Genomic DNA, 25,365 nt, shown 5'->3' with positions numbered 1-25,365 from the left:
TTACAAATAGCATAATTAATAGATACGTTTATATTTAATGTTTTCTTATTAGTTTTTTCTGTTTTTGTTTCTGCATTCTCCTTCTTATTCTTTTCTGTTTTTAAATTATAAAATTTCCTAATCAAGAAAACCATAAGAATAGTTGTTGTTGTTGTTGTGGTTGTTGGTTGTTATTTGGTAGCCTTAGGCCTTCCAGTTGTTCTGGCGACTGCCACTTGCTCCGCTCTGCTGCTGTGGTGGAATCATCTCCAACAGATACTGACGCTGCAGCTCCGCCGCTCGCTGTACATCCGCCATGCTGTTGGCATTACTCGAATTCTTGGACGAGCCCGATGACGAGCTGCTCTTTTTGTTGTTATTGTTGAAAGCTGTTGAAAGCGGAAGGGAAACTCCTTTAGTAAGGGTCTTTCTTTATGCATGTTTAAGGTTTTCTGCACTCACCTGCCACTTGGGCCGCCTGCGCCATGGCCACCTGATAGGAGTACAAGAGTGGTGCCAACTGCATCATATGCTGTGGATTGCCACCCAAACCCTGACCCAAAGCTGCAAATAAAATTCATTTATGACATTAATAAAGTCACCAAATCAAGATTTTGATTGATTTTCCTACCTCTGAAGAGCTGCTGTTGGAAAGCCTGCATGGCTGCCGCTGTGGCTGCTGGCGAGTTGTTGCCCATTGCCGCAGCAGCTTGATTGCTGCTGGCCGACGATGAGGCACCAAAGTTGCCCAGTCCGCCGAGTGCCGCCAGATTGCCCAGCTGGCTGAGATTACCCAGCTGGCTGAGATTACCCAGATTGAGGTTCATGCCACCCATGGCACTGAGATGTGCTGCCGCTGCCAGCGTGGCTGCCGAGTACTTGTCATAGCTCTGTGCCTGCTGTTGCTGCAGCTCCCGTTGCTGGTCACGCTGCTGCTGCTGCTGTTGTTGTTGTTGCTGCTGTTGTTGTTGCTGCTGCTGCTGCTGTTGCTGGTGGTGATGATGATCGTGGCGATCGTTGCGTGATGAGCGCGACGAGGACGCTGGCTCGTGGTGGTGCGCTGCCGTGGGTCCTGGACTGAGGATACCTGCCTGCTGGGCAGCTATAGCCGCCGCTGCGGCTGTGGCAGCGGCACGCGACGAACGCGGTGTGCTGGGCGGTGGTGTGGGCTGGTTTTGTGGTGGCGGCGGCGTGGGTCTAGGCGCTGGCGTTGGCGTCTGACACTTGGTCGGTATGACCGTCACAGAGGGCGGCAGATTGACCAGTGCAGCCGCTGCCGAGGCATGCGACGCCTGAAGCTGTTCACGCTCTCGCTCGCGCTGCAGCGCCTGCTGGTGCTGATGCGAATGCGACGAGGAGTTGCTGGCGGCGGACACGGTTAGCGAGGCGCTGACATTGTTCAAGGCATGCGTATCCACGGGCGATGGACTGCTCTGGCTGGCCAAACGCTGCTCGATCTCCTGCTCCTGCTGCAAGGCCTTGACGAATGCCTGTTTCAGTCGATTGGTGTGCTCCGCCTTCAAAGCCTTCTTCACATTCGAGGTGACACACTGCTCGCAAATCACCTTGGGATCCTTGTTGGCTATACAAACATTTTCTGATTAGTTTCATTCTCTTTTGGGTTTCCTCTTGCGATTTTCTTACTCTGTTTCTCCCACTTCCAGACGGGTGTAAAGTCAATCTTGCATTGTGCACATCGGAAGGGTGCTGCCACAGCATTGGCCTTCTTGTTGACAGTCAAAAAGTCAACGACCGTCTCCAGTCCAAGCAGATAGACAAAATCCGTGTTGCTGGGATTGGGTATAAAGTGCATCTCTGGTGGCGGTGGCTTTGGTGGGGGAATCTATTGAAAAATTTAAATATGTTTTAGTTACACTTTTCTCTTTGGTTCAACTCTCTCTCACCTGTAGCAAAGTCTTTTCCAGCTGCTTGCGCAGTGCCATTTTAGCCGCCGCCTGGCGCTGTGCCGGCGTCTGTGCATCCTCGCGTGGCGTAGAGCGATCATTCTGCAATTAATTATTATAAATCCAAACACCTGATTTAAATATTCTCATTTCTCTACTCACCTTTAGATCGTTCAGCTGATTCTGATGCGCTTGCGATAGCGGCGGCGCCGGTGTGATGGAAACAGAGTTGCTTATGGTTCCAGGTACCTTCGAATTATCCGAAATATTAGGCTGCATGTTTTCAACGATTTTTGTTTTGTTTTGTTTAAATATATGCGAATATAGAGCAATTTATAGCGTTTAATAGTTGAGCGTTAGGTTAGACGAGATTCAATGAATACGTAGAAAGTTAAGTTAAAATTTGTCGTGTCACTTTTTGCACGGAGCCTATTGAGAAGTGAATGACTTTCGGCTGATGTGATGTGATGTGACAGACGTGTATGTTAGTGTTAGTGGTATTAGTAGTGTTGGAAAAGTGACAACCAGTGTTGCACAGCAAGAAATATGCAGTGATAGTAGGCTTTTTCTACCATTTTGGGATATCAGAATAAAATTTTCTTTTGTTTCTAGAACTAGTTACTATTTTCTAGAAAATACTTTAGTGGTGAAGTTCCTAACATTAAAGAGCTATAATCGAGAATTCAGACCCCGAGCTGCTTGGGGATACTTTAAACTCAATTTTTCAATTAAATATTTAATTACCATTTGTTGGTTTGAAACTTTTCTTTTAGCTTGAACTTGTTCTTGAGCGATTAATTCATTTCTTTTAGCTTGAACTTCTTCTCGACCTCCACCTGGAGCCTCTCTTTGCTCCTGTGTCTGAGCTGCCCGACGTCTGCCTGTATCAATGCGAGACGCTTCTCGTGCGATTTCTCGTTGTTCTTCGGTGCAATTATTTAAATATTTGCGTCGGGCATTTATATTAACGCGGCGCTGTTCTCGTTCAATTTCAGATAATTGACTCGCGATTTTCCGTTGCCTAATTGCATTACGGCTTCGCTGGGAAAGATTGGATCTTCTAGGACGCGGCATTGTTATTAAAATTATTAATACAAAATTAAACAAATAAATAAAACAAATATTAAATATGATTAAAAAAATACAAATGAACTTTTTAGACAAATTTCTGAACCCGTCTGATGTCTATATAGATTGTATTTCCTATTTGTTGCCTTTTCTTCTTGTCATAGTTCTTGCTGGTTATTCTTGTTAGTGTTTAGTAAAGCGCATAGTGCACGGTGCAGTGTTGGTAAGCGTGAGTTTTTTGTTTTTGTTTTTGTTTTTTGTGTGTGTTTTGTTTTGTTGTTTCTGTTGGTTTTTGGTAATTTTTGGTGCTTTCTGAACAAAAATGTGAGTGAGAGAGGGGGAGAGGAGAAAAAACTCGGCGCTTACGGCAACGATGACATTACAATAACTCACATTGCGTGCTTTCAGACTGGAAGGCGGCGCCGACGTTGGCGTGATGGTCACCGAGGGCGTGATGGTGAGATTCGGCAGATTGGTGCGCGGCGGCAGTGCGCTCGACCGGTGCGATGAGGAGGTGGCAGGCGTGATGGTTGTGCCCGCGGCCAATGTGGCGCCGGGCGGTAGTGAGGCTCTGGGTGGCGGGAGGATCGAGTTGCTGCTGAGGCTGCCACGCTGCGATCCGCTTAGGGCTGCCGCTGCCGCTGCAATGGCCGAGGCAGCAACTGCCGCAGAGCTGGAGCTGCCCGTCCGGCTGTTGGCGCTTAAAAAAGAAACGCACACATTAAAAAGGATCTTGGGATCACATGGTATAAAACTCACCTGATGCTGACGGCAGCTGCACTGCCGCCCAGACTGCTGCGGCCCTTGCTGTGCGCCGGCTGGGGCACCGCCGACGTGGGCGTCACACTCAGCGATCCCTTGGAGGTGAGGGCGGCTGGTATGGCGGACAGCGGATTGTTGGGCGACACGCTGGTCGGCGTAACCACCATGTTCTCCTTCATCACCTGCTGCGACTGCTTCAGCTTCTTGAGCAGCATCAGCTTGGTCTCCTCATTCCGCAGATCCTGCCGCAGCCTGCGCAGGCTCTTCTCGCGCTCCTTCAGCTCGGCGTGGGAGAGCTCCTTGATGGGCACATACGGCGGCATCTCCTCATCGTCCGTCTCCGAGTCAATGTTGCCATTCTGCTGCCGCCCATTGGTACGTGCAGGCAGCAGCACAATGTCGGGCGCCTCAGCATATGACTTGGGCTCCGTGCGGGGCCGTAGCACTCGCCTTTGCACCTTGTTCTCATCCACACCGCCACCAGTGAGTACTCCTCCTCCCTCTGCAGTCCCCCCGCTGGAGGTGTTGTTTGTTGTTGTATTGTTGATGCTGGGAGTGGCGGTGCTATTCGTGGAGCTGCTGTTGGTGGGACTGCTGCCTGCCGTGCCATTCCCAGTGTTACTGTTGTTGTTGTTGTTGTTGTTGTTGTTGTTGCTGGTGCTGGTGCTGCTGGTGTTGCTACTGGTGGCGGGAATGGTGGCAGCAGCGCCTGCTGCTGCTGTTGGCGCTGGCGTTGGAGACGGCGTTATGGTTAGACCCGTGTTATTGGCCGTCAGTGCCCGCAGATCCCGATTGCTGAGCGCTGTTGAAGACGGCGCCGGCGTTATGGTTAACGCCGGATCCCGGCCAGAGCTCAGACTCAAGTCGACCACATCGTCGACCTCCATTTTGGCCATTTTCGCACGTCGCGTCGTCGTGATTCTGTATCTTGGGCAACTGAAAGCATAAGAAAGACAAGCAAATTCAAATTAAAGCAAATGCAAATGCAAAAGCATGACATGGCATGGGGGGTCGGAGGTCGTTTGGTTTTCATTAAGGGTTGAAATTCGGGCTGGGCTTCCTCTCCTCGTGTGTTTTTGTTGCTTTTTGTCTGCTGCCTTTGCTGTCACTTTCCCACTTCCCAAGGCGGATGTCAGCCACTAACCCCTAACGGTTTATTGTACATTTGTTGTTGCTTTTATCACACTGTGAAGGTCTCATTTGCTGCTTGGCTGCTCCCTGGGACATATGTACATTATGAAGATATCCTGATTTCAATTTACTGAGACGACGACCTTGTTGAGGCGAAACTGATAGCCCCCGCCCGCCACAGTTCCAACATCTCAAGCGATCTCAAGAGCTTAAGCAACAGAAAAAAAAGGAAAGCTCCGCCAAATCGCACAAATCAACTCTCTGATTCGCTTGCACAGATGTACATAGTGGTACATAAATACTCCGTCTGTCTGCAGCTGTAGGCATGCATGTTCGCGGCGGTACAACATTTCTTCCATTTCCATTCGGACTTTGAATATCTTCCGCAAGCCAGTCACGTTTTCGATTTAACAAATTTTCGCATACAAAGGCCGCTCTGGGGGCTCTGCTGAGTAGCTGCTACAAGAAACATTTACATGAAAACAAAGTGAGGAAAGTGTGGGGGAAAGCAGCACAATGGGGGGAAAAATAGTGGCAATAGTGGTAGTAGCAGTTCCAGAACTAGCAGAGACACAAACCACCTGACACACACACATACACACAGAGAGACGTAGACCGTAGCGACACGTGAGAGTGAAAGGTGAATAAACTTTTCAAACAACTCAAAACGGGGAGGCAACAAAAGCAACAATTCACCTGCTAATACTGATTTACAAGCTGCAAACAAAATAACAAACAAAAATCAGCAAAAATTATTTGAAAATCCCACCAGGCTACAACAAAGGAACACATCGAACAAAGCAATTGTGTTTTAATTGATACAATTTTGGTTTATTTTAAAACAACAAACAAAATCAGTTGTCGCACATTCTGTTCTGTCCACCTGACCTGTAATTCAATTTAACGGATTTGCGAACCATTCAGGCATAACAAAAAAAACGACAGGACCCTCAATACTAAACACCGCACTAAACAACAACAAAGCCAGGTCCAACAAATCCCAGGTTAATTTTTTCCCCTCACAGTGGTTTAAAATCTATAAAAACGAAACTGCGACTCCAGTTTTCGTGGAAATTTGTTAAACAATTTATTTGTATTTAAATTAAATCTGCTAAAATTAAAATCTTTCAACTACTGGCAACTGTGGAGAGGCTGGGGCTGGGCATAGATTGAATCAAGTTCGCATAATAATAGAGGAGAGCTTCAGCAGAGCCTAGTTTTGCCAACGAACGGCCTCAAGAAAATGTTGGTAAAAGAAAAGCGAATCGAATGGCATAATTATAAAGACGGCAGCGGCAGCAGCAGCAGCAAGCAGCAACAATATCCCATTTCCCATGGCTGCTGTTCCCAACGTGCCATAAATTAACTCGCTTTGAAAGTTTGCACTCACACAGGAGCACACACAGACGCAATCACACACCTACACGGCTACGTATGGGCACGATTTCTCGTTCGTTTCTTTTGCTCGTTTTTCTTGTCCCCCCGCAAGCGGCAGTCTACGTAGTCTCGTTACTTTCCACACTTGTGTCGTCATCAGATTGTGCGCCACTCGAACACAGCGTAGCCGTCGTCGCCCGCGTTTGCGATTACTAACAGCTCTGCACGGTGGACTGAAGTAGGCGAATTGTTTTGATTGTTTTGATAAACTATTAAATAGTTGCGCGCTTGACTTCTACAGTGGTCGAAACCTGTGGTAACATGGATGAATGTACATTAGCATTGCTAATATTGTTTGTTAAATAAATAAATATTTCTAAATTGGCAATTGTTGTGTTGAAAATTGTTGTGTATTAACAACCGTTGGCCTTATTTTCAGACAAAGTTATAAATCTGTATTTATAACTTATGCAAGTTGCAGCTTTCGCACCATTACTGCGTGGATTGCTTTTATAGCTTTTTAGTACCCAATAACCGCTGATTGAATTTCTAATGCTAATGGACTCTGTCCCACTGTGCGCCTTGTGTAAATGTGTGCGTGTGCTTTTGTATGCTCTGATGATTGTCAGCTTTTTTTCTCTTCTTATTAAATTAATACAGTTTTACATTTTTATAGATGCTTTTTAATGTACACACGCACACATGCATTAACAAATATGTGTAAAACGAGGCGAGACAATATGGGTGCTTGTATCACCCTCTGTCGGAATGTGGAAGAGGGAAGAATTAGTGAAACAAAAACTTTATCGATTTGTGCGACATTTCCATTACGATTGGGGAGTTTTATTTACCTGACCATAATTGTGTTTATCAGAGCGCTAAATGGGCTTCAATTAGCGCCCCAGGACTTTGGTTTACAGTGGGTCACTGATGGCACATGGTTTGTGGCATATGCATGCAAGTTCAAGTTTATCCCCACGTCTAACGGTCGTTGGCACCTGTCCAAGAAAGGGGAAAAGCGACGCGCTAGACTGACGCCCGATAGCTGACCAGAAGATAAGGATAGCCATCCAGCCAGGCAACCAGCGGGGTGGGGAGAGACTTTACACAGCCATCCCAGGCGAGCGCAACTTAGAAGCCGATGACGACAACGACAACGCAAAAAAAGCAAAGAAATAAGGTTAAATCAAAAGTACAGTTGTGTACATAGCGCGACGAGCAGCAGCAGCAGCAACAGCAACAGCAGCAGAAGGCAGCACCAACAACAAAAGCAAAGAGCAGCCGCAGCAACAGCAAAATGTGTTTGAGTGTGCGGTGTACGGATGAGAGCGGGAGAACGGAAGAGCGGGCATGCCAGAGAGAGCGAGAGCAAGATGGAAGAAGAGAGCGCACGTCGCACACACGCGACGACAACGATGAGGAGAGCGCGGCGGTGGCTGTGGTTGTCAGACGGTGGCTAGTGGGATACCCAAGTTTGGGGTCGACACTGGCTGTCTGGCCACCCACAATGGCACCCACAAACCCCACTCTCCAACTCACACTCCCACTCCAGCTCCCTCTGGCGCTAACCCGAACCCGAACCTAACCTAAAATCGATTTGCATATTATTTGGGTGCTATTCCCACTCATCAACAGTGTCTCAAGGATATCTCGATTACAATATTACAATGCTGCATTCAATAAGTTAAAGAAATATTATCAAAACAAGTGGCGGCTTAGCAAAAAGAAAGAAATACAAACATGAATAGTACTTCTCGGTTCGGCATTATAAGAAATGCGCATATCTTATGGCTGGGCCTGCTGCCTGTCCCATTGTACATAAGCAAGTCGAGGAGAAGATTGAAGTGGAGTGGTAGGGGGAGAGGTGGGCTGCTGCTGCTGCTGCTTCGTGAGAGAGCAAGCAAGCAGGCGAGCGAGTGAGAGCGCACGACTTGTTGTATATGACGGGTGGTAGGGGTAGGGGTGGGGGAGACCAACCAACCGACCGACCTTCCTCGTCGTACATACATATTTACTCATCCATGCCTGGGATTTGGGAGGTTCGGTTTCGGTTCGCTCGGGGTGGTGGCAGTGTCAGAGAAGGGACCGCCGGGATGATGATGATGATGCAATGGGTGCACCCAGAACAGAGCTCTAACCTACGATTGTCCAGTTCCAATTCCAAGCTGGAGCAGCTCAATGGAAAACTATCTTTAATTTACATGGAAATGTGACATCCCAATAGTCATTCTCTATACATGCATGCATACACATGCATTCTTATATACATATGTATCTATATGCTATGCATCTTATCTTGTGAGTGTCACTATAATTATGCAGCCCACTGTGGTGTATTGCTTTTTTCTCATTGCGTTTATTTATAGCCAGGCGATAAGCATTGGTCGGGTTGGGTGGGGGGAAAACGCAAACAAACAAAAAGAACCAAAAAGTTCTAAATGGGTTAACTATACACAACATTAACGGCAAATCAATGACGCACACTGTAAGAAAGACCAACGACCAATACATATTTGCAACAATAAAACAAATCAGAGCGGAATTAAGTACCCAAATGAAAACAAAATTCCATCCAAATACAAACCAGATACAAAGTTTGGGTACAAATTATATTCTATTGCTGTGTGTAAAAAAGATAATGCAATTTTTTTCACCATACAAAAAAACGAATTTCATCACAATTCTTGCCAAAAAATATATTTAACGGTTAAATAAAAAGTGTGCAAAATATACATTTTCATCTTTTATATTTGTTCAATGGGAATGTTGTGTGTTTTGAAATTGCAAACTAGTATGTGGCGTTTAATACTACACGACAAGTTATTGACAAATCATCTTTTGGTTGCTGGGTATTTCAAATATTTATTATATTATGGATTTGCTTTCCTTATCACGTCAAAGTAAATGCACAAACAAATACTCGTGAACGGTCTTTTATGGCTCTGCTGAGTAATTGGCATGTGGAAATGTGGACTAGGGAGGTGCCGGGGTTCCTCCCCACATGCTAGTGCACAGCTGTTTTGTGTCCTCTCTTTTCTTTTTGCGTGCTCTTGACCAGCGTTGCCAGCTAAATAAACAGTAAAAATACATAAGCCGCAATAGCAACAATGCAAAGACAAGCTAAAAATTAATGACTTTCAAAACTGGTTTTGTTTGTCCAAGTTGCTGGTTTCTGTTGTTTTTGGCGTTGTTGCTGGAGGCAGCAGAAAACTAAGAAGCCGAGGATGATGATGCTTCCAAAGCATCATTTAATGCTACGCTTTAAGAACATTTTGATACACTTGCAGAGAGAGAGAGGGAATATGATTCTGTGACAGATGTTTGAAACGCAAAGAGAAAATCATTCATTATCATTAGGAGTAGTACATGCATGAGCATATGTTTAGTTCCATGACTCATTAGATAACTCACCAACTCGTATTATAAAGCCTGAAGAGAATCAAAAACTTCGGTCGTCTTTCTTAATCTTTGTTTTAGTGAGGACAAACAATTAAGGGAAGGGGGAATTCTGGTAATTTGTCTGATTAAGTGAAATTTTTCCACAGAAACCAAGTGCAGGAAACAAAGTTAATGTATTTCTCTTTTAAATGTGCCAAATATTGAGTAAATTGCAATAAATAGATTTGTTGCCTTTTTGCGCGCTGCCATAAAACACACGCACACACACGGACGTAGAGAGGCGTACGTAAGGTTGGATAGACAAAAGCAGAGACGACGACGACGCGGCAGAGCACCACTGGCAGTGGCAGTGGCAGAGACAGAGGCAGCAGCGTTCGGTCGGTCGTTTGGTTTATGTACAACTTGAACCCATTGCCTATGTATGCATGTATGTACCGCGCCCGAGTGTGAGTGAGAGCCACAGACACACAGAGTCAGCCATCAGCATGTACTAAAAGCAAGAGAAACAACAAAAGCAAAGACGGGGAGCAAGTATATGTTGGAAGGGGGAGAGTGGTGGCGGTAGAGAATGCAATTCTGCCCATGTACATATGTATAACCTATGTAAAAAGTATATAAATAGCACACACACTTATATAAGAGCAACCTGCGCAAATGTGTGAACTTGTCCATTGACAACATCTGAATTTGTTAAAGTTTTTGGGCCAGAAAAACACAACTTAAGAGCCTCCTCCGTTAGGTTACAACATTAACTGTAACTATAACTGTAACTCTCACCATTCATATTTTCAGTTTTCCCTATCTGGCAACTCTCCCACGGGAAGGCAGCCCCTGCAATGCCTCTTCTTATCGCGAGAAAATAAAAAGTTTTGTAATAACAACAACAAAAAACCAAAAGGAGAAAGCCAAGATTCTGAGGTCGAAGTTTTTCATACCCTGGATGACATCCATAGGCATTCAGACATACAATTTTGATACAATTCGATGAAAGTACATTAAAAGTACATTTAAACAGAAGGTGGAAAGCTAAATCCTCGAATCTTGCAGTCCATCCGGAGTATATGTAACAAACTTTCGTTATTTTTGTCCATAATCCGAATATGTACCTATTAATATTAATGTCCGAATATTAAAGGGTATCAAAAATGAGAAGCTTGCACGCGTTAAGAATAACCCCAAAAAGAAACGCGTAAATGGTATGCCGGCAGCGCTGTCGCTGCCTCTGTTCTGCCTGACAGCGGCGCCCGAAAGAAATAACAGAAAACCAGTTAGCCGATACTTTACACACACACAAACGCAAATACAGAAACGCACACACTTTCACACGCATTTGACATTCATATTACGATACGATAAGTGCAAAAAATACTCGTACAACCGTTTTCATTCAATTCTTTCGAGCGAGAGATTTCAGTTTCGTTTGCCATTAGTATAATTAAACAAATATCGGAACTGTGAAAGCCCTCTTCATCCTTATCAAAACTGAAAGTATAGTCAGTTTTGGTAAATAGTAATGATAGAGCGGCGTGGTCCATGTACTTCTCGCAACCATAAATATCAAGCGAATTATACATTTTGCCAAAAAAACATACGGAGTCATTTGAAGATTTTTATATAAACAATAATCACTACAGTTAGTCCACGAATTGCCTCAACGCAGTCCCATACATTCATTCATATGTATGTACATATACATTTGCACAGGGGGCCTTGAACTAGCCACGAGCTATAAATCAGTAAATAATACTATGTGGATAAACCTATGTATGTTTACAGTATATGATATACATATGTACATATATGTACATATTTACACAGGAAACCATGTAATTTAATTGTATCTTAACACGCTCAGAGACGCAAAAGACTAGGTGGGGTAGTAATGGGTTATATTTATGTATGTAAATATGTATAGATGTGTTTACGTATGTATAGGATATATATTTGTAGGTGATCGCTCAAGACTTACATATGTACAACCCTTCTAGCACAAAGATTTAGGTTTAACATAATAATTCATAGTTTCAAGCAGAAACTTCCAGAAATGTGTTATTTTCTGCCTACAGCAGCGTATATAAACTCGCCCATGCATACATTTGTATGTACGTATGTGTTCGTGTGTATGTATGCATATATTGGCTCTAGCCAGTTAAATGTTTGGATGTATTTTTTTATTGGCGATCGCTGCACATTAATATACATACGTACATACATAATTATGTAGATACATACATACATACATAAGCACATTTCCTGTACGCAAAGGAATATTTGTTTGGTTTGGCAAGTCCCCGATAAGTAAATTTCCCCCAACTTTCAATATTGGACACTTCACTTATCGAACACATGGATTAGAATGTGCAAACATAAATATATATGTACACATATACATACTTATTTATATACTTAAGGTATTGTACATTTGTCTGTGCATATGCATAGTGTATAAAAATAAATGTCAGCGCAAAAAAAAAAAGAAAGAGAAAACATTTTTTCTAGCTCTCTTTTGCTGATAAGCGGGCGACACTTACAATACAGACAGACACAAATGCATATGTATATCCCATTCAGACACTCTCAGCTAGAGAGTAGTATATAAGCATGCTCTGGTCATGCATATAACATACGCACGGACATTGAGTACTACTTTCAGTTTATTGTTAAGGCTGAATCACAAATGTTAATCTTCCACAGCCTATTTAGTTATTTAGTATTTAGTTTAGTTGGTTCATAAGTCATAAGTCCCCATGGCTCCACTGAGTAGACATTGGACTAGAAGATGTTTTGGAATTAGGTCTCTAACTTGCACAAGAGGAGAAATGTGGACGATGGATGGATGCACTAACGGTATCACAGCAACTGATGCTGCAACATCTAATACATACTATTATCTCCTCTATCTCACTATGTACGGTACAATTTTTTATGCGCTTGTTCTTATTTCTTTTTTTTTTGCACTTAATGACGTGTAACGAGCCGCGCGCGTGTTTTGCAGTTGTCTTTGTGTGCGCGCTCTTTCTTTCTGTCTCACTCTCTTGATCCCCTCTTTCTCTCTACCCCTCCCTATATTTGTTTGGTGTGCCAGCAGCATACATACATATACATATGTACTAGCGATTGGCGGACTATGCGCGTGCGAGCGAGAGGCCACACTTTGAAAATAAACAGGTAAAAAGGTAAAGCAAAAGAAAACAACACCAACAAAAAAGCAGCTTTGCCACTTTTGATACCCTCCTCTTGCAGAGTTGGGTGTCATTATTCTGCAGAGAAGTTTGAAACTGCACCATGAAAGTATGCCCATCAGTCCCTCAATAATCTGTTTTAAGATTGTTTGAAATTTTCTTTACAGATAAGTTAAGAAAGAAAAAGATAACCACACAAGGGTAACCAATATCTACATATTACAATATTAAACAAATCGAGCTGCAAGGGTATCTGCGCGTCGCCTCCTCCAGAATTTCTCTCTTTATTTTATTTTTTGCTGCTGCTTCTCTGCCCGTCTTTTAGTCAGAGGGGGACGGGGGACTGCAGCTTTTTCTGTATTATTTGAGTGAAATGATCGTCAGCAAACAGCCCAAGTGGCTCGCCAGTTTCTGTTTCTGTTTTTTGTTGTTGGTCAATAATTATCAAGCATACATAAATAATTAGTCAGCAAGAGCTGACCATGAAAATAAGCAGTAAAAAAGGCAATGGGGGAAATCAATGTAATGAAAAGTGTTTTAGTTAACTTTACTACATAAGGCAAAGAAGAAGGGTAAATAAATTATGAACATCTCTAAATCGAAAGTACAGACAACCTATTTCTACAGATCCTGCCACTTGTGGCAACTACGTTTAATAATATGAAAGGCTAACGGCAGGAAGGGGGGCCCCCCAACAAGGAAGCAACTTCCTGGCATTCAACTTCTTCGTTTTCTTCTAAGCACCCCTGTTCGAAATGGAGGATCAGCGGCTGGCATAAGACAAACATTTCCAACAACAATCGCAAAGAGAGACACGGCAAGGGGCAGCGCAGCAGCAGCGACAGTGGCAGCGAGTCATTTAAACGGTCAATTGCCTCGGCACAAAAGCAAATGTCCGAATGAGAGAGAGAGCTACAACAGCAGCCACAACAAAAACTACATCAAATACAGAGAGGCACTGTAAACGGTGGAGAAAGAGGGAGAGGGACAACAGCTGACAGCTGAAAAGTGCAGGCCAAATGCCGAAAAAAAATTAAGCAAATGTTTTTCATATTTCATTTCTCACCTAAAAAGAAATGTAGACACAACCATAAATACACATGTGCACACATATACGCATCTTGTATATATAAATTATTGAATTGTGTTTTAAAGAGTTGGCTATAAAAAAATGTTGCGAGCACCTTCAATGTGCATAAATTAGCCAAGCGCAGCAGCCCCAGAGAAGAAGCTAAGGCAAAGGCGGAATGGAGGAGAGACCCAGAGACTCTGAAAGAGAGCGAGCAGCAAACACACAGCTCTCTCTCTCCATTTAGAGGGGCATGGCTGAATGTCTGTGTGTTGGGTTCTGCTTTTGCATGTGAGCGTGTGTTTGCGCGGTCTTCGGACAGCTAATCAGGCAATTAAAGAACCACAAAATAGCAAAAAAGCGAAGCAATAACAAACGAAAAGAGAAGACACGAGAAGCAAAACAGAAAGTCAAAACTAGTGATACCCTTGCAGCTAGATGATATGGTTTGATAAAGTCATTCGATTTCAATCAAAGTTGTGAGACATCAAGAATTTTCCTACCAATCAACAATAAAATGGGATGGTCTGTTCCACGTTTCAGTTGCTTCATTCTACGCGTTACAAATATCTGATTAAAATCATAATACTTTCTGCAAGGGTATAAGAAATGGCGGAATGCAAAAGAACTGAAAATCAAAGAGTGTGGCTGCCATAAAATAGAAACAGTTTTGGCATGTTGCTTTGCCAACAACAAGATTTCATCAATAAACAAAGTAAATATATTGCAAAAGTATAATCCGTAAGTTTTGCATTTATTATGCAATGGACTAAGTAAAAGCAAAGTTATTTCTTAATAAATAAAACAACATAAATTAAGAAAACTTTATTGAAATCGAAGGGCTCTGATGAAAATTCCTCTTCGGATCGGAAGTAAATCTGTTTTTACCAATTTGCCGGCTTGTCATAAGCAGGCGGTAATGTTGATGGTATTTCCTCCCTCACTGCAGACCCACCCAACCCCTCCACCTGTACGACCCACGCACTTTTGCACAAAACTTTTCCACCACCGAAAAACAAGGCGGGACCCAGCAAAAACAACAATATGACAGAAATTCGACAAGTTACTACACTTAGAGCGGGTGCGGATAGGGGGATTTGCGTCCATACATAAGGCAGTGGGCGGAAAACTTTAGTCGAAGCTTTAAAGTTGCCCTTTAAAGTGGGTGGGTGGGCGGCTCCTCCCAAAGGAATGAATGTTTGTGAGGAAGGAAGGAAGAGGAGGGGAAAAGAGCGGCGGTTGTGGATACCGCAGTCTTTTCGTCTGGTCTCACCCTCACCACCCTCAGGGCCCAGAGGGCTGCCGACATAGCAACACAAGCCCGTACCCAACCCCAACTCGACCCCCAGCACTCCCTCAAGCTTCCCTTTCCCTGTCTGTGAGTGTGTTGGGTAACTGTTTTTTTTGTCCTTTCCTCTGCTTCTTTCTTTTGCTTTTGCCCTAACAAAAATGTGTATCTAGAAATATTTTATGCAGGCAACTCTTCAGCGGGGTGTGGGTAGAATCGTGGAAGGGGGGGAGGGGAGAGCAAGGTTGCTTTTTTAAGGGGTGGTGGGGGCTGGAGGTGTAGTCGCAGCTGCTACAACTGCGGTTGTTGTTGCTCCCGTTTTCCCACTGTTCGAGGGGCGGCTTAGGGCGTGTTCCCGAACTAAACTATGGCCTTTGAGGGTGGATGGGGTGTGGGCTTGGTCTCGTTGAGATTCTACCTCTACCACACATCTAAAAACATATACAGGCTACATATGCGTATTTGTATGTACGTATGTGTATGTGTGTGTGTCCGGGAGGCATCAAGACACATGTCCACATAATTGCCAAACGCGCAAAATCGAAGTTGGCGACCTCCTCGACTCCCAACAACAGGCCCACTGCCACTAAACCATCCCAAAAATACACCCAACCCCCAGAACCAGCACCAGTACCCCCACCCACCACTGCCACTGCCATTCAAATTCAACCAAACATGGCGCTCAGCTTAGGATTACTCACCATTTTGCATTTGAGGTACAGTTTCGCTTGCAATTTATAGTTTGGTCGTACACAGAAACCTGAACCTGAGTCTGAGGCTATGCTCTTTCATAAATAAATAGCCATGGGACCTGCACTGGGCCTGGGACATGGGCCGTATATTGAATTTGCAAGTAGCCATCCCACCCGACCCCCACGCTAATTGCCATTTTCATTAAAATTGCGTAATATTAATGGTTGATTGAGCTACGGGGCAGGCCAGAGGCAAAGTTAGAAGCGTTGTTGGATAGGTGTTGCGGCTAAAACTAATTTCCTGCCAAAGGTTACCAACCCACCATGTTATCATCATTGTCATATGCTCCCCCAGACATCCTACATGGGGGTCCCTGGCTATCAGCAAATTTGGAATTTTCGGATTTACAATTTGGGTGGAAATTTGCATTTCGAGTGTCGAACCATACCACACCACCCGAAACCACATTCGTTTTGACCAGCAGGAAGTCGTCTGTTTAGTGATATACAACGGGTTTCAGAACCAAATCAACGCATAGATTACGCAACTAACTATCCGCCCCACCCACTCCTCCCAGATAGCGAGAGAGGACAACCCGAAATAAGGTAGGAAATCCACACAGAATGGACCTTAACCCCACTTCTATAGGCTTTGGTTGGTGCAAGAGTTGGGGAAGAAGCCGCCCGGATATTATATGCATACTTGAGCTATGCGGGGTGTGGTGCTGGCTGAGCTAAGCTTCCTTCCGACCAGACCCGACCCGACCCGGACCTGACCGAGACCATACTGGAGGGGGGTCGCCTCCCTCCCTGCACTCATTGCCTGTTTTGTATATGTATCTGTTTTTGCATGCTCTGCTCTTCACTTCACTTAACTCTACTCCTCTCTCTTATATTCACTCTCTTTCTCTCTCTTTCTGTGTGTGTGTGTGTTTATGTACACATGCATACACAGCTGTACCGGGTTTCGGGGCATTTTACAGCCACAGAGCCTCCGCTGCCACAGCACGCCCTACCACCCATCCTTTCTGCTTTACTCCCTCCTCTTTGCGAACCTTTCTGCTTCTACATCTGACATCTCCCCCATTTCCTCTTCCACCCACAAACAACAATGCAAAAGTCTGCATTTCAACTAACGGCACCCAATACACAAACAACACAAGCAGCAAGGCAGCAGCAGCAGCCCTTTCTCTCATCCCATTCTCTCTCTCCTAGGCTCTCTCGCCAGGCAGCAGCAGCCACCACTCTCCAACTCCTACTCCCACTCCAACTGCAGCAGCCGCCATCTCATATTGTTGTTGCTTTCTTGCTACCAAAAAACTTTTATACATAAGCGGAAGCCCTACCACTCTACACCTCCCTCCCCCACCCTAACCACACACCTCTTATTTCTGCTCAACGGCAAAACCAGGGCTGGCCACAGAACAAGGCAGAGAGAGGGAGCTCATTACAAAATCAATAAGTCAATTTTCGTTTTTCATTATATTTCCCCTTAATTTTATGACAGTTTTTCACCCACACTCTTTTTGGACATGTTTAATCAATAAACGAAGCGCTGGGGTTCTGGGTTGTCATCTGCTTTAAATTTAAGTTACCACAGCACTCTGCTGATTCCCCCCCCCCCCCCCCCCCCCCCCCCCCCCCCCCCCGCCCCCTCTCGGCATATAATCGATTTTTTCAGCACACGCAAAGCTAAAGCTCTTCCCCCACCCAGAAGTAAGAAAGTTTCCCTCTCCCATTCGCACACTCCCAAGCACAAAAGAGAATCATAAAAAAATATATATGTAAAACAAAAGCAACAACAGCTACAGCTAAAAAAAACAAAAAATCAACCTAAGGAAGAAGGGGGATAGAAAAGGCCATTGGTAAGTGTGATAAAGGTGGGGAGGATGAAAGAGAAGCAAAAGCAAGAGGAGAAGTCAAAGGAAGACAGAGGAGAGGCTAGGAGAAGCCAAAGCTATGTAGAACCATATTTATAAGGGGAGACACGAAGCTGGGGTAAACGAATTAAAGTGTCTTTTTCCCCATTTTACCCTTTCACAACACTAATAATTCAATCATTATCGACGACTGACATGATCTTTTGTAATCGCAATCGCAATTCTCATCGCAATCGAAGTGCCAAAGCAATTCTCATCGCAATCGAAGTGCCAAACCGTTTGCATATTTTGATTCGTTGTTAACGCTGGCTTCTCGGGCGTTTGGCTCTTGTTTTAGTTGTCAACAGAGACCAGAGAGTTTTCGGTGCATCCGCATTCAATGCAAAAGCTTAGGCTTAGGTATAGCCCTGACACCACCCTAGGGAGCCCAGTCTCTCAATCACTCCTCTTTCTCTCGCTCTGCTACTCTCTCACACATTCTATCTTTCAACAATGCTGCTGGCATGGACGCTGCTGCATGCAACTATTGAAGCATGAACATGCAATTTATGTACAAACACATACATACGTACATGCATACCTACATGCTACAAACATATGTACACCCAACTATGAAATACAGCAACAACAGCGATAGGCGACTGTACTTTTGATATAAAATCCACTCTCCATTCCATACATAGAAATCCAAACATACACAAACACACCCGTACCGTGCGGGGGGAAACATATAGAGAAATCACCCACTCCCCCCAAACCACCACATCCACCATCCCCCTTTATAGACACCCACTTGGAGAGCTCTGTTTAGTTTTAGTTGCGCTTTAAACTGCATTTCGGCTTGCTGTTTTGTTGTTGTAAGCACTGTACATAGAGGAGCATGGCACGAGAGAGTGTCGTGTGTACAAGAGCAAGAGGGTGGTAGGGGTAAGGTGGGGACTACATGAGAGTGAGTGTGTGTCTGTGTGTGGGGTTTCAACAATTCGCATTTCTGTTGCAGCAAACGAAATAGAAAACAACTGCAATATGTGATGATGGAACGGAATGGATCGAGTATGCAATAATATTTACCTCCCTTTCAGACCAAACCTCCACTCACCCACACACACACACACACCATCAATAAGACTCCTCCATATACAATCTTTTATGCACTTTGCATTGACCCTGGCCGACTGCCATTAGCTTGCAACTGTAAAAGAAACTCTAACCTAAATTGAAAGAAATCTTGGTCTCAGCACCCAAGTGGGAGGGGAACAGTGCACTGCCGCTGCTTACGCATGCAGTCGCATGCCGCAGAGCGTCGAAGTCGAGTTCTGCTGCTCCACTTGCAGCAACAACACACCAATACAATGCTGGAAAAGACGAGAATTTCGGATATCGGTGTTCTCTCACACCCATGCATGCGCAGGTACAAGCACAGGTATATTGGTGTATGTATGTATGGATGTTGTATGCAAGTTTGTGTATACCCAACGCAGAGCCAATACAGAACGCTGCTCTGATTACACTACAGAATATTTCCATGGTATACACTATAAAAATTGTAGATGTTAGGTGTAATAAGTATAAATGCAAACAATCTTTGCAGAGATTTATCATAACACAGCCGCTGAAACTAATAGTGTAATGGAATAACCATAAATCTAGATCATAAATTCTTCCCGGTCTTGGTTTCTTGCAGCAGTCTTTTTCTGGATTTCCGTCAGTTTGCTTGGGGCTTAATCTATTAAATAATTCCCTTAAGTTCAAACACATAAAATTTTACCCGTCTTCAGCCATAAACTCTTGGCCGTGGGAGGAGTGCATGCGGCGAAGATTATCTGATTTAACTAATGCCGACGACCTGCTCCACTGCGAACTAGTTCCCCCGACCTGAATAGTTCTCAGACTCCTACAACGGTTGTAGCTGTAGCTCCAGCTGGAAATGCGGGTCTGGGTCGCCATCGAGACGGCACGGGACGGTACGAGACGAGACGAGTCGAAGGGAAAGACGTAGAGAATGCAGTAGCACATAAAGAATGCCAAAATAAGTTTAAAACTAACGACATGCTGCGTGTGAGTGGGAGCAGCATAACAAGTGCTGTTGACAGAGAGAGATAGTGGAAGAGAGAGCGAGAGCAAGGTGGTTATGTCTGCATGTGTGTGTGTGTGTGTGTGTATTTTGGAGCATGCAACTTTTCGTGCTGTTTGCCAAAATGCGTTCGTTACCCGGCTACAGCCTGGCGGCACGCATTCCCGAAACATAGCCACGAACAGGGAGCCAGTGAGAGCAGGGGAAAACAGAAAGCGGGAGACAGAGAGAAAGAGAGAGGTAGGTAGGCAGGCATTGAGAGAGAGCCATGTTGCCGAACAAGTGCAGGCTATTGTACGTGTGTGTGTGGGGTCATTCTCGAAAACATTCAAGTGTTGCATAGCGCCCGAAAGTGCGTGCGGGTAATTAGCCAAGTTTGCAATCGTACCGTATACAAGAAAAGTTCATTAACACACTTTATATGCAAGAGCAGAAGCCCGCTCATTCATGGCAGCTGCCGATACATTTCAGGGCACCGCAAATGTGTGTAGATAACGGAACGACAAGACTGCTACCCCCTCGCGACCAGTCAAGCAGCGCAGCGGCAGATACAATAGAAAACAACAACAAAAAACGACACACAATCGCCTAAGCCATGGCGTCACAGCGACGACGCTGGCACCGACAGCGGCAGACAGACGAACGCCAAAAGCTGTAAAAATTGTCAATATAAAGGAGAAGGTGGAGGAGGAAAAAGTTGGAGCTTTGGCGAAATAATACGCGAGAGTTAAAGAAGAACGCCGACCGCGGCAGAGCATTTTGAACGAGCACACACACATACACACATGCATGCATGCGGGGAGACGCAGACGCCGGCCGCAGCAGCAGCAGACCGGTTGAGGTTAAATTGGATAGTTGAAGCCAAGGAGAGAAAGAGAGAGCAAGCAAGAGAGTGGAGATGGAGTGAGGTGCTTGCTCTCGCATACATATTAAATTTTTTTTCTTTCGGCGTAATGAAAATTTTAGCAAAAAGACGTTGGGGAGGGGGTGAATCTTACCCGCGTGGAGAGCAAAAATCCAAATTGCTGTGGGTGCTATCGCTGCCGATGCTGCTGCTACCTCTGCGTCCAGCCTGGGAGTTGATTCTAATTTTCCACTTGCACACACAAAACAATCACCTTATGCAAAGAATTGATATTTTCCTCGACTTTTAGACTTTTATGGAAGAAAATTTCACTTTTTTTTGTGATGAGCTAATTTCTTCTTATTTACTTGCGGGTGTGTATGTACATACGTATGTACGTCAGATGCACTCACACTGCCAAGAGGGGCGGCGCGCTATTCTGGCATATACGCTTGTATATATGTATATCGGACGGCCGAGTTAAACACCAATACACTTGCACCACGCACTGCTGACGTCGCTGCTGTTGTTGCGGCTCACCCCAAACACAAATATTTTATCGGCAACGAACGCGTTGGACTTAAATATTTATGTTGTATTATATATACTTTACTTTTTTCACGATTTGTTTACGATTTCAGAGAGCTAAAGAGACCAATAAACATGCACTTGTAGAACTCATTTTGTTGGCAAACAAGACAATAAACTTTATTATACTTTGTTTGATTTACTGTTTTCGCGGCATGCCCGGAGTGGAGTGGGATTTAATAGACAGTTATTCCACGCGCGTTTGGAAAATTTCGGAAAATTCTTGTTCCTTTTTTTTTTTTTTAATTTTTTGGTATTTACCGCTACAGCGTCGCTACAGTGAATTGGACGACGACCAGCACTGCTGGTTGGGAAGGGTTGTCAAATATATATCAGAATATCAATATATCGATATTTTTTTAAAATAATATCGTGAAATTTGTTTCCCAAAATATCAATATATTGATATGTTTTTGCGATATTTTTTGATATTTCAAGTTCGGTAACTAACCACAGGATCTAAATATATATAAAGGGTATATTCAACCCAATAAAGAATATATCATCAGTTGTTAGTAGTATTGATCAGCATCAAGCTTTACAAGCTAAAAAATATCAAATATATCGATATTTTTTCAGTGATAGCAAAATATATCACGTCTATGATATTTTTTTACTCTACCAATTTGTCAACCCTACCTTTAAAAAGTGCAAAGCAATGAATCTTATAATATTTTTCTCGATTTTTATGTTATATTTGATATTACTAGCTTGCAAGGAATTTTAACACTGAAACAATAATTTAATCCGTTTGAAGAATCAATTTGACGTATTTGAAATGCCAATTGTTATTGGTTTGTATACCTTGTGACCTAATATTTTACTAATTCAAACATTCAAATCACCCCTTCTGGAAGCAAGGAAACTTTGTATACAGTATGTAAGTGTATGTAACATGTAGAGACACATGTATGTTAACTGATATCATACAAATTTTTGAAAAACAGCGCGCGAAACCGAAGAGTTAGGAAATTCTCTTATTTTTCTGAAAGGGAGAAGGAATGGGAACATAAGTAAATATTAGAATGAACTCGAAGTGGTTTGGGGGGCAGTCCTTCTATCTTCACAACATAATTGGGGCTAAACTCCGATATATCCGCCCGAAATTGGAGTATTGTTCTTGTGTGTGGAGTCCTCCATACAAGGAGCAACACATTCTTCTTGAATCCGTTCAAAAACTATTTTTAATATTAGCCCTTAGAAATCTGAACTTGGACTCTGACAGACTCTTACCACCGATCTAGGCTGAAACTTGGGAGATTTACACCATCGCTTTTGGACAGATATATTATACAGTTCCCTCCAGAGAATTTGCATATGTCTGGGAATAACATCTGCAGTCTTCTTTAATTGGTGAAGCAGCAAGGTCGTGCCAAGGAATATTTGCGTCCGTGGCAAAGTTGTAAAACGGCGCCTCCAAGCACCCTTTCAATTCAAAATTGGTTAGTTTTGAGTCCTAATCACCGCCTTCGCCAGCCCAATATGAAGATTGGAAGATCCTTCCGTGACTCTTTCGTGAAGCAAGTAAGCCCTGGCAAGCTCTGGTATTTGCCTACAGTCTGACTGTCGGACACTTCATTCACCGGGAACAGTGAGGACTGGATCCCCGCTCCTCCCATGCCAAATATCGAATCTGTCACATCTGCGTCGACAATCGCTTGACCCAGGATTCGCTCCTGGTGCTTTAATATTTATAAAAACAGAAAATAAACAGACACTGCACTCTAGGCTTGTTTAAATTGCACAAAGTTCTCGGCTTGATGCTTCAGGTAGGACTTGCGGCAATCCAAATCATCTGCGGGACGATTATGCGGCGTCCAGACGGGTTTTCCAACAAAATAGCGACGGACTTTGACAAAGTTCTAAAGGGGATAACGAGATTAACGATTGAAATTATAGAGATGCCATTTACATTAGAATCCAATGTGAAGCGATGATAAATGCCCGCAGGGATAATAATCAAATCTCCCTTGACCACTTGGATCCTAAGCCACTGCTCTTCGTTGTCGCGGACATCAAAGTAGCCGGATCCATCCAACACCAAGCGTATCTCCTCCTCTGTGTGCAAGTGTTCCGTAAAGAAGTTCTTCAGTTTGTTGGCATAGTCCGGCAAGCACTTCTCCGAGCAGGTGATCTGCAATGAAGAGGATGGGGTATCAACAGGTGCGCTCAAAAAGGGAGCCAGGAACCTGCCTCATCATCGTAGGTGTAGCCACGTTTCGCTCGCAGTTCCCGCAAAATTGCGTCGTTCTGATAGTCGTCAGCGTTGATCTGCCGGGGGAAAGAAACGATCGTTTAAGATAAGCTTGCTTGAAGGTCAAATCGGAAACGGAGTCCCGCATGACATGCCTTGAAATACTCCACGCCGGTCTTTTGGTACAGTTCAGGCAGCTCCAGATAGGCCGGGGGACTGCGATGATGCTCCAACCGCTGATCGATCTTCTGCTCGTTGTCCATAAACCACACTTTCACCATTTTGGATTGATAAATGTTAATTTCTATGATTCTGTCTATGCGCGGTGCTGGAAAGTGTGAAACCCATCTAGTGCTGTGTAACTCTGCGCGATAGCTTTTTGGGAGGAGCAAACAAACACCGTGACACGAGTTTTGTGTATAGTAAATATATTTCCATAAAAAAGAAACACTTGGCATGGCGATTACGCCGACAGCTTGGACAGCTCCTCCTGCAGTTCTGAGGTATCGATGGGACCCTTCGACTGTACCTGGGCCCCAGCCAGGGATGCAGCCAAGAGACGGGCACAGTTCTTCTTATGCATGAACCAGTGCAGGCGCTGGCACTCTCGATCGCAATATTGCACCGCCTTGCACTTGGAGCACTTCTTGTCAGGCTTCTCCTGTCCACAGGTGCTGCAGTAGCTCGTTTCGTCCTGCAAAAAAATGCAAAATGATGATATATTTAATAAGAACTACAGCTGAGACTCACCACAAAGCCGCGCATTCCGTTGATGGCATTGCGCAGGATAACTAGGGCCGGTGGCGCGTCCTTGCCTCCAAATTGCGTGGCTATCTGCCTGAAGATGGTGCACTCCCGCACGGGAAACTCTCGCGCACACTCCCTTAGCGTGTACTCCACGTAGTCCAGCTGGCCCTGTTTGTTTTCCTTGAGCACCCGCTTCACGAACAGCTCGATAAAGTCGTTCTTGTTGACCTCCGGCTCGCCTGCGCCGTTCTTCTCCTTGTGCTGCGCCTTGAACTGCTCCTCGCAGCGGATCAGCTCGGCCACGATCCAGCCCTGGTAGTGGAACTTGAAGGCCAGCAGCTCGTTCATGTCGTGTGTCTTCTGCATCTCCTTCTCGCACATCAGTGACAGGGCCTTGCGCAGGTTGGTCAGTATCCTGAGCAGTCCCAGGGACTGGGCGTTCAGGGCGATTCTAACGGGATGCAGATTGATTTCGATGACAAAGGTGTGGAAGGCTGAGAGCAGCGCGGGCGGTATTAACGGCTCCGTTTGCTGGCCATGCGCCTGTGTGTAGTACTCCAGTCCAGATCTGGTCACGTAGTTGTTGATTGTCTCCACGCAGGCATGGTTTCCCACGAAGGCGGCCATCTGTGAGGCTGTGCGCGAGACGCTATTGATGCTACCGGGATTGATGCCAGCATCCAGCAGTTGACGGCATACGTGAGTGCTGCCGGACAGCGCGGCAAAGTGCAAAGGAGTATAGTCAGCCCCGTGTTGGTTCAAGTTGATGTCGGCGCCCTGTTGTGTGGGGAAAAAGGTTGTCATTCCGCTACAGCTTTGTGGCCACCACTTACCATGTCCAGCAGTATTTGCACCGCCTCTTTGTTTCCTTTAAAGCTCGCATGCGCCAGAAGCGACATGCCCGTGTCGTCCACAAAGTTAACGCCGCCACCCTTCAGCTGGCCGAGCAGCTGTGCGAATCCACTCGTGTCATTCTTGGCTATGCGCTCCAGCAGCAGTTGCTGTATGTCGTCTAGTTGGGAGCTCTTGCTGTCCGCCGCCATATCGAGTGGGTTTTATTTCCTATTTACAAGGATTTTAGTCAGGAAAATGAAAATATTGAAGAAAACTTCACGATTTCCAGCGTGCGGTAGAAATAGCGATGGGATGTGAGAAGAGCGATAGTTGAGAGTATTGCAGCACTTGTT

At 44.6% G+C, this 25,365-nt stretch overlaps 3 protein-coding genes across 7 annotated transcripts; all 3 read right to left on the bottom strand.

Annotated features, from left to right (window-relative positions):
- Positions 1–141: 141 nt before the first annotated feature.
- Positions 142–21,529, bottom strand: LOC117579219 (dual specificity protein kinase splA). 5 transcript variants are annotated; one of them, XM_034264992.1, is made up of 10 exons: positions 20,804–21,529; positions 3,711–4,649; positions 3,345–3,651; positions 2,046–2,156; positions 1,884–1,985; positions 1,624–1,822; positions 957–1,561; positions 611–926; positions 442–543; positions 142–368 (listed from the first exon to the last, which is right to left on the bottom strand). In XM_034264992.1, the coding sequence occupies exons 2-10, from the start codon at positions 4,607–4,609 to the stop codon at positions 184–186; spliced, it is 2,826 nt and encodes a 941-aa protein (XP_034120883.1). In that variant the 5' UTR covers positions 4,610–4,649; positions 20,804–21,529; the 3' UTR covers positions 142–183. The 5 variants fall into 5 exon arrangements, with proteins under 5 accessions (XP_034120883.1, XP_034120881.1, XP_034120880.1 ...); XM_034264990.1 differs by having other exon boundaries at positions 611–1,561; positions 3,345–3,642; positions 20,804–21,528; XM_034264988.1 differs by having other exon boundaries at positions 184–368; positions 611–1,561.
- Positions 21,530–22,878: 1,349 nt separating this feature from the next.
- LOC117579764 (1,2-dihydroxy-3-keto-5-methylthiopentene dioxygenase) lies at positions 22,879–23,795 on the bottom strand. Its single transcript, XM_034265817.1, has 4 exons — positions 23,587–23,795; positions 23,431–23,508; positions 23,150–23,371; positions 22,879–23,099 (listed from the first exon to the last, which is right to left on the bottom strand). The coding sequence occupies exons 1-4, from the start codon at positions 23,710–23,712 to the stop codon at positions 22,962–22,964; spliced, it is 564 nt and encodes a 187-aa protein (XP_034121708.1). The 5' UTR covers positions 23,713–23,795; the 3' UTR covers positions 22,879–22,961.
- Positions 23,796–23,842: 47 nt separating this feature from the next.
- LOC117579763 (ankyrin repeat and MYND domain-containing protein 2) lies at positions 23,843–25,329 on the bottom strand. The gene is made up of 3 exons (XM_034265816.1): positions 25,012–25,329; positions 24,182–24,955; positions 23,843–24,125 (listed from the first exon to the last, which is right to left on the bottom strand). Exons 1-3 carry the CDS (start codon positions 25,219–25,221, stop codon positions 23,895–23,897), a joined length of 1,215 nt encoding a protein of 404 aa, XP_034121707.1. The 5' UTR covers positions 25,222–25,329; the 3' UTR covers positions 23,843–23,894.
- Between the last annotated feature and the right edge of the window lie 36 nt (positions 25,330–25,365).

Source organism: Drosophila guanche, unplaced genomic scaffold (genome assembly GCF_900245975.1).
Source record: "Drosophila guanche unplaced genomic scaffold, DGUA_6, whole genome shotgun sequence".
In the NCBI taxonomy this organism is placed as follows: Eukaryota; Metazoa; Arthropoda; class Insecta; order Diptera; family Drosophilidae; genus Drosophila; species Drosophila guanche.
This window is presented reverse-complemented; position numbering and strand designations above follow the sequence as displayed.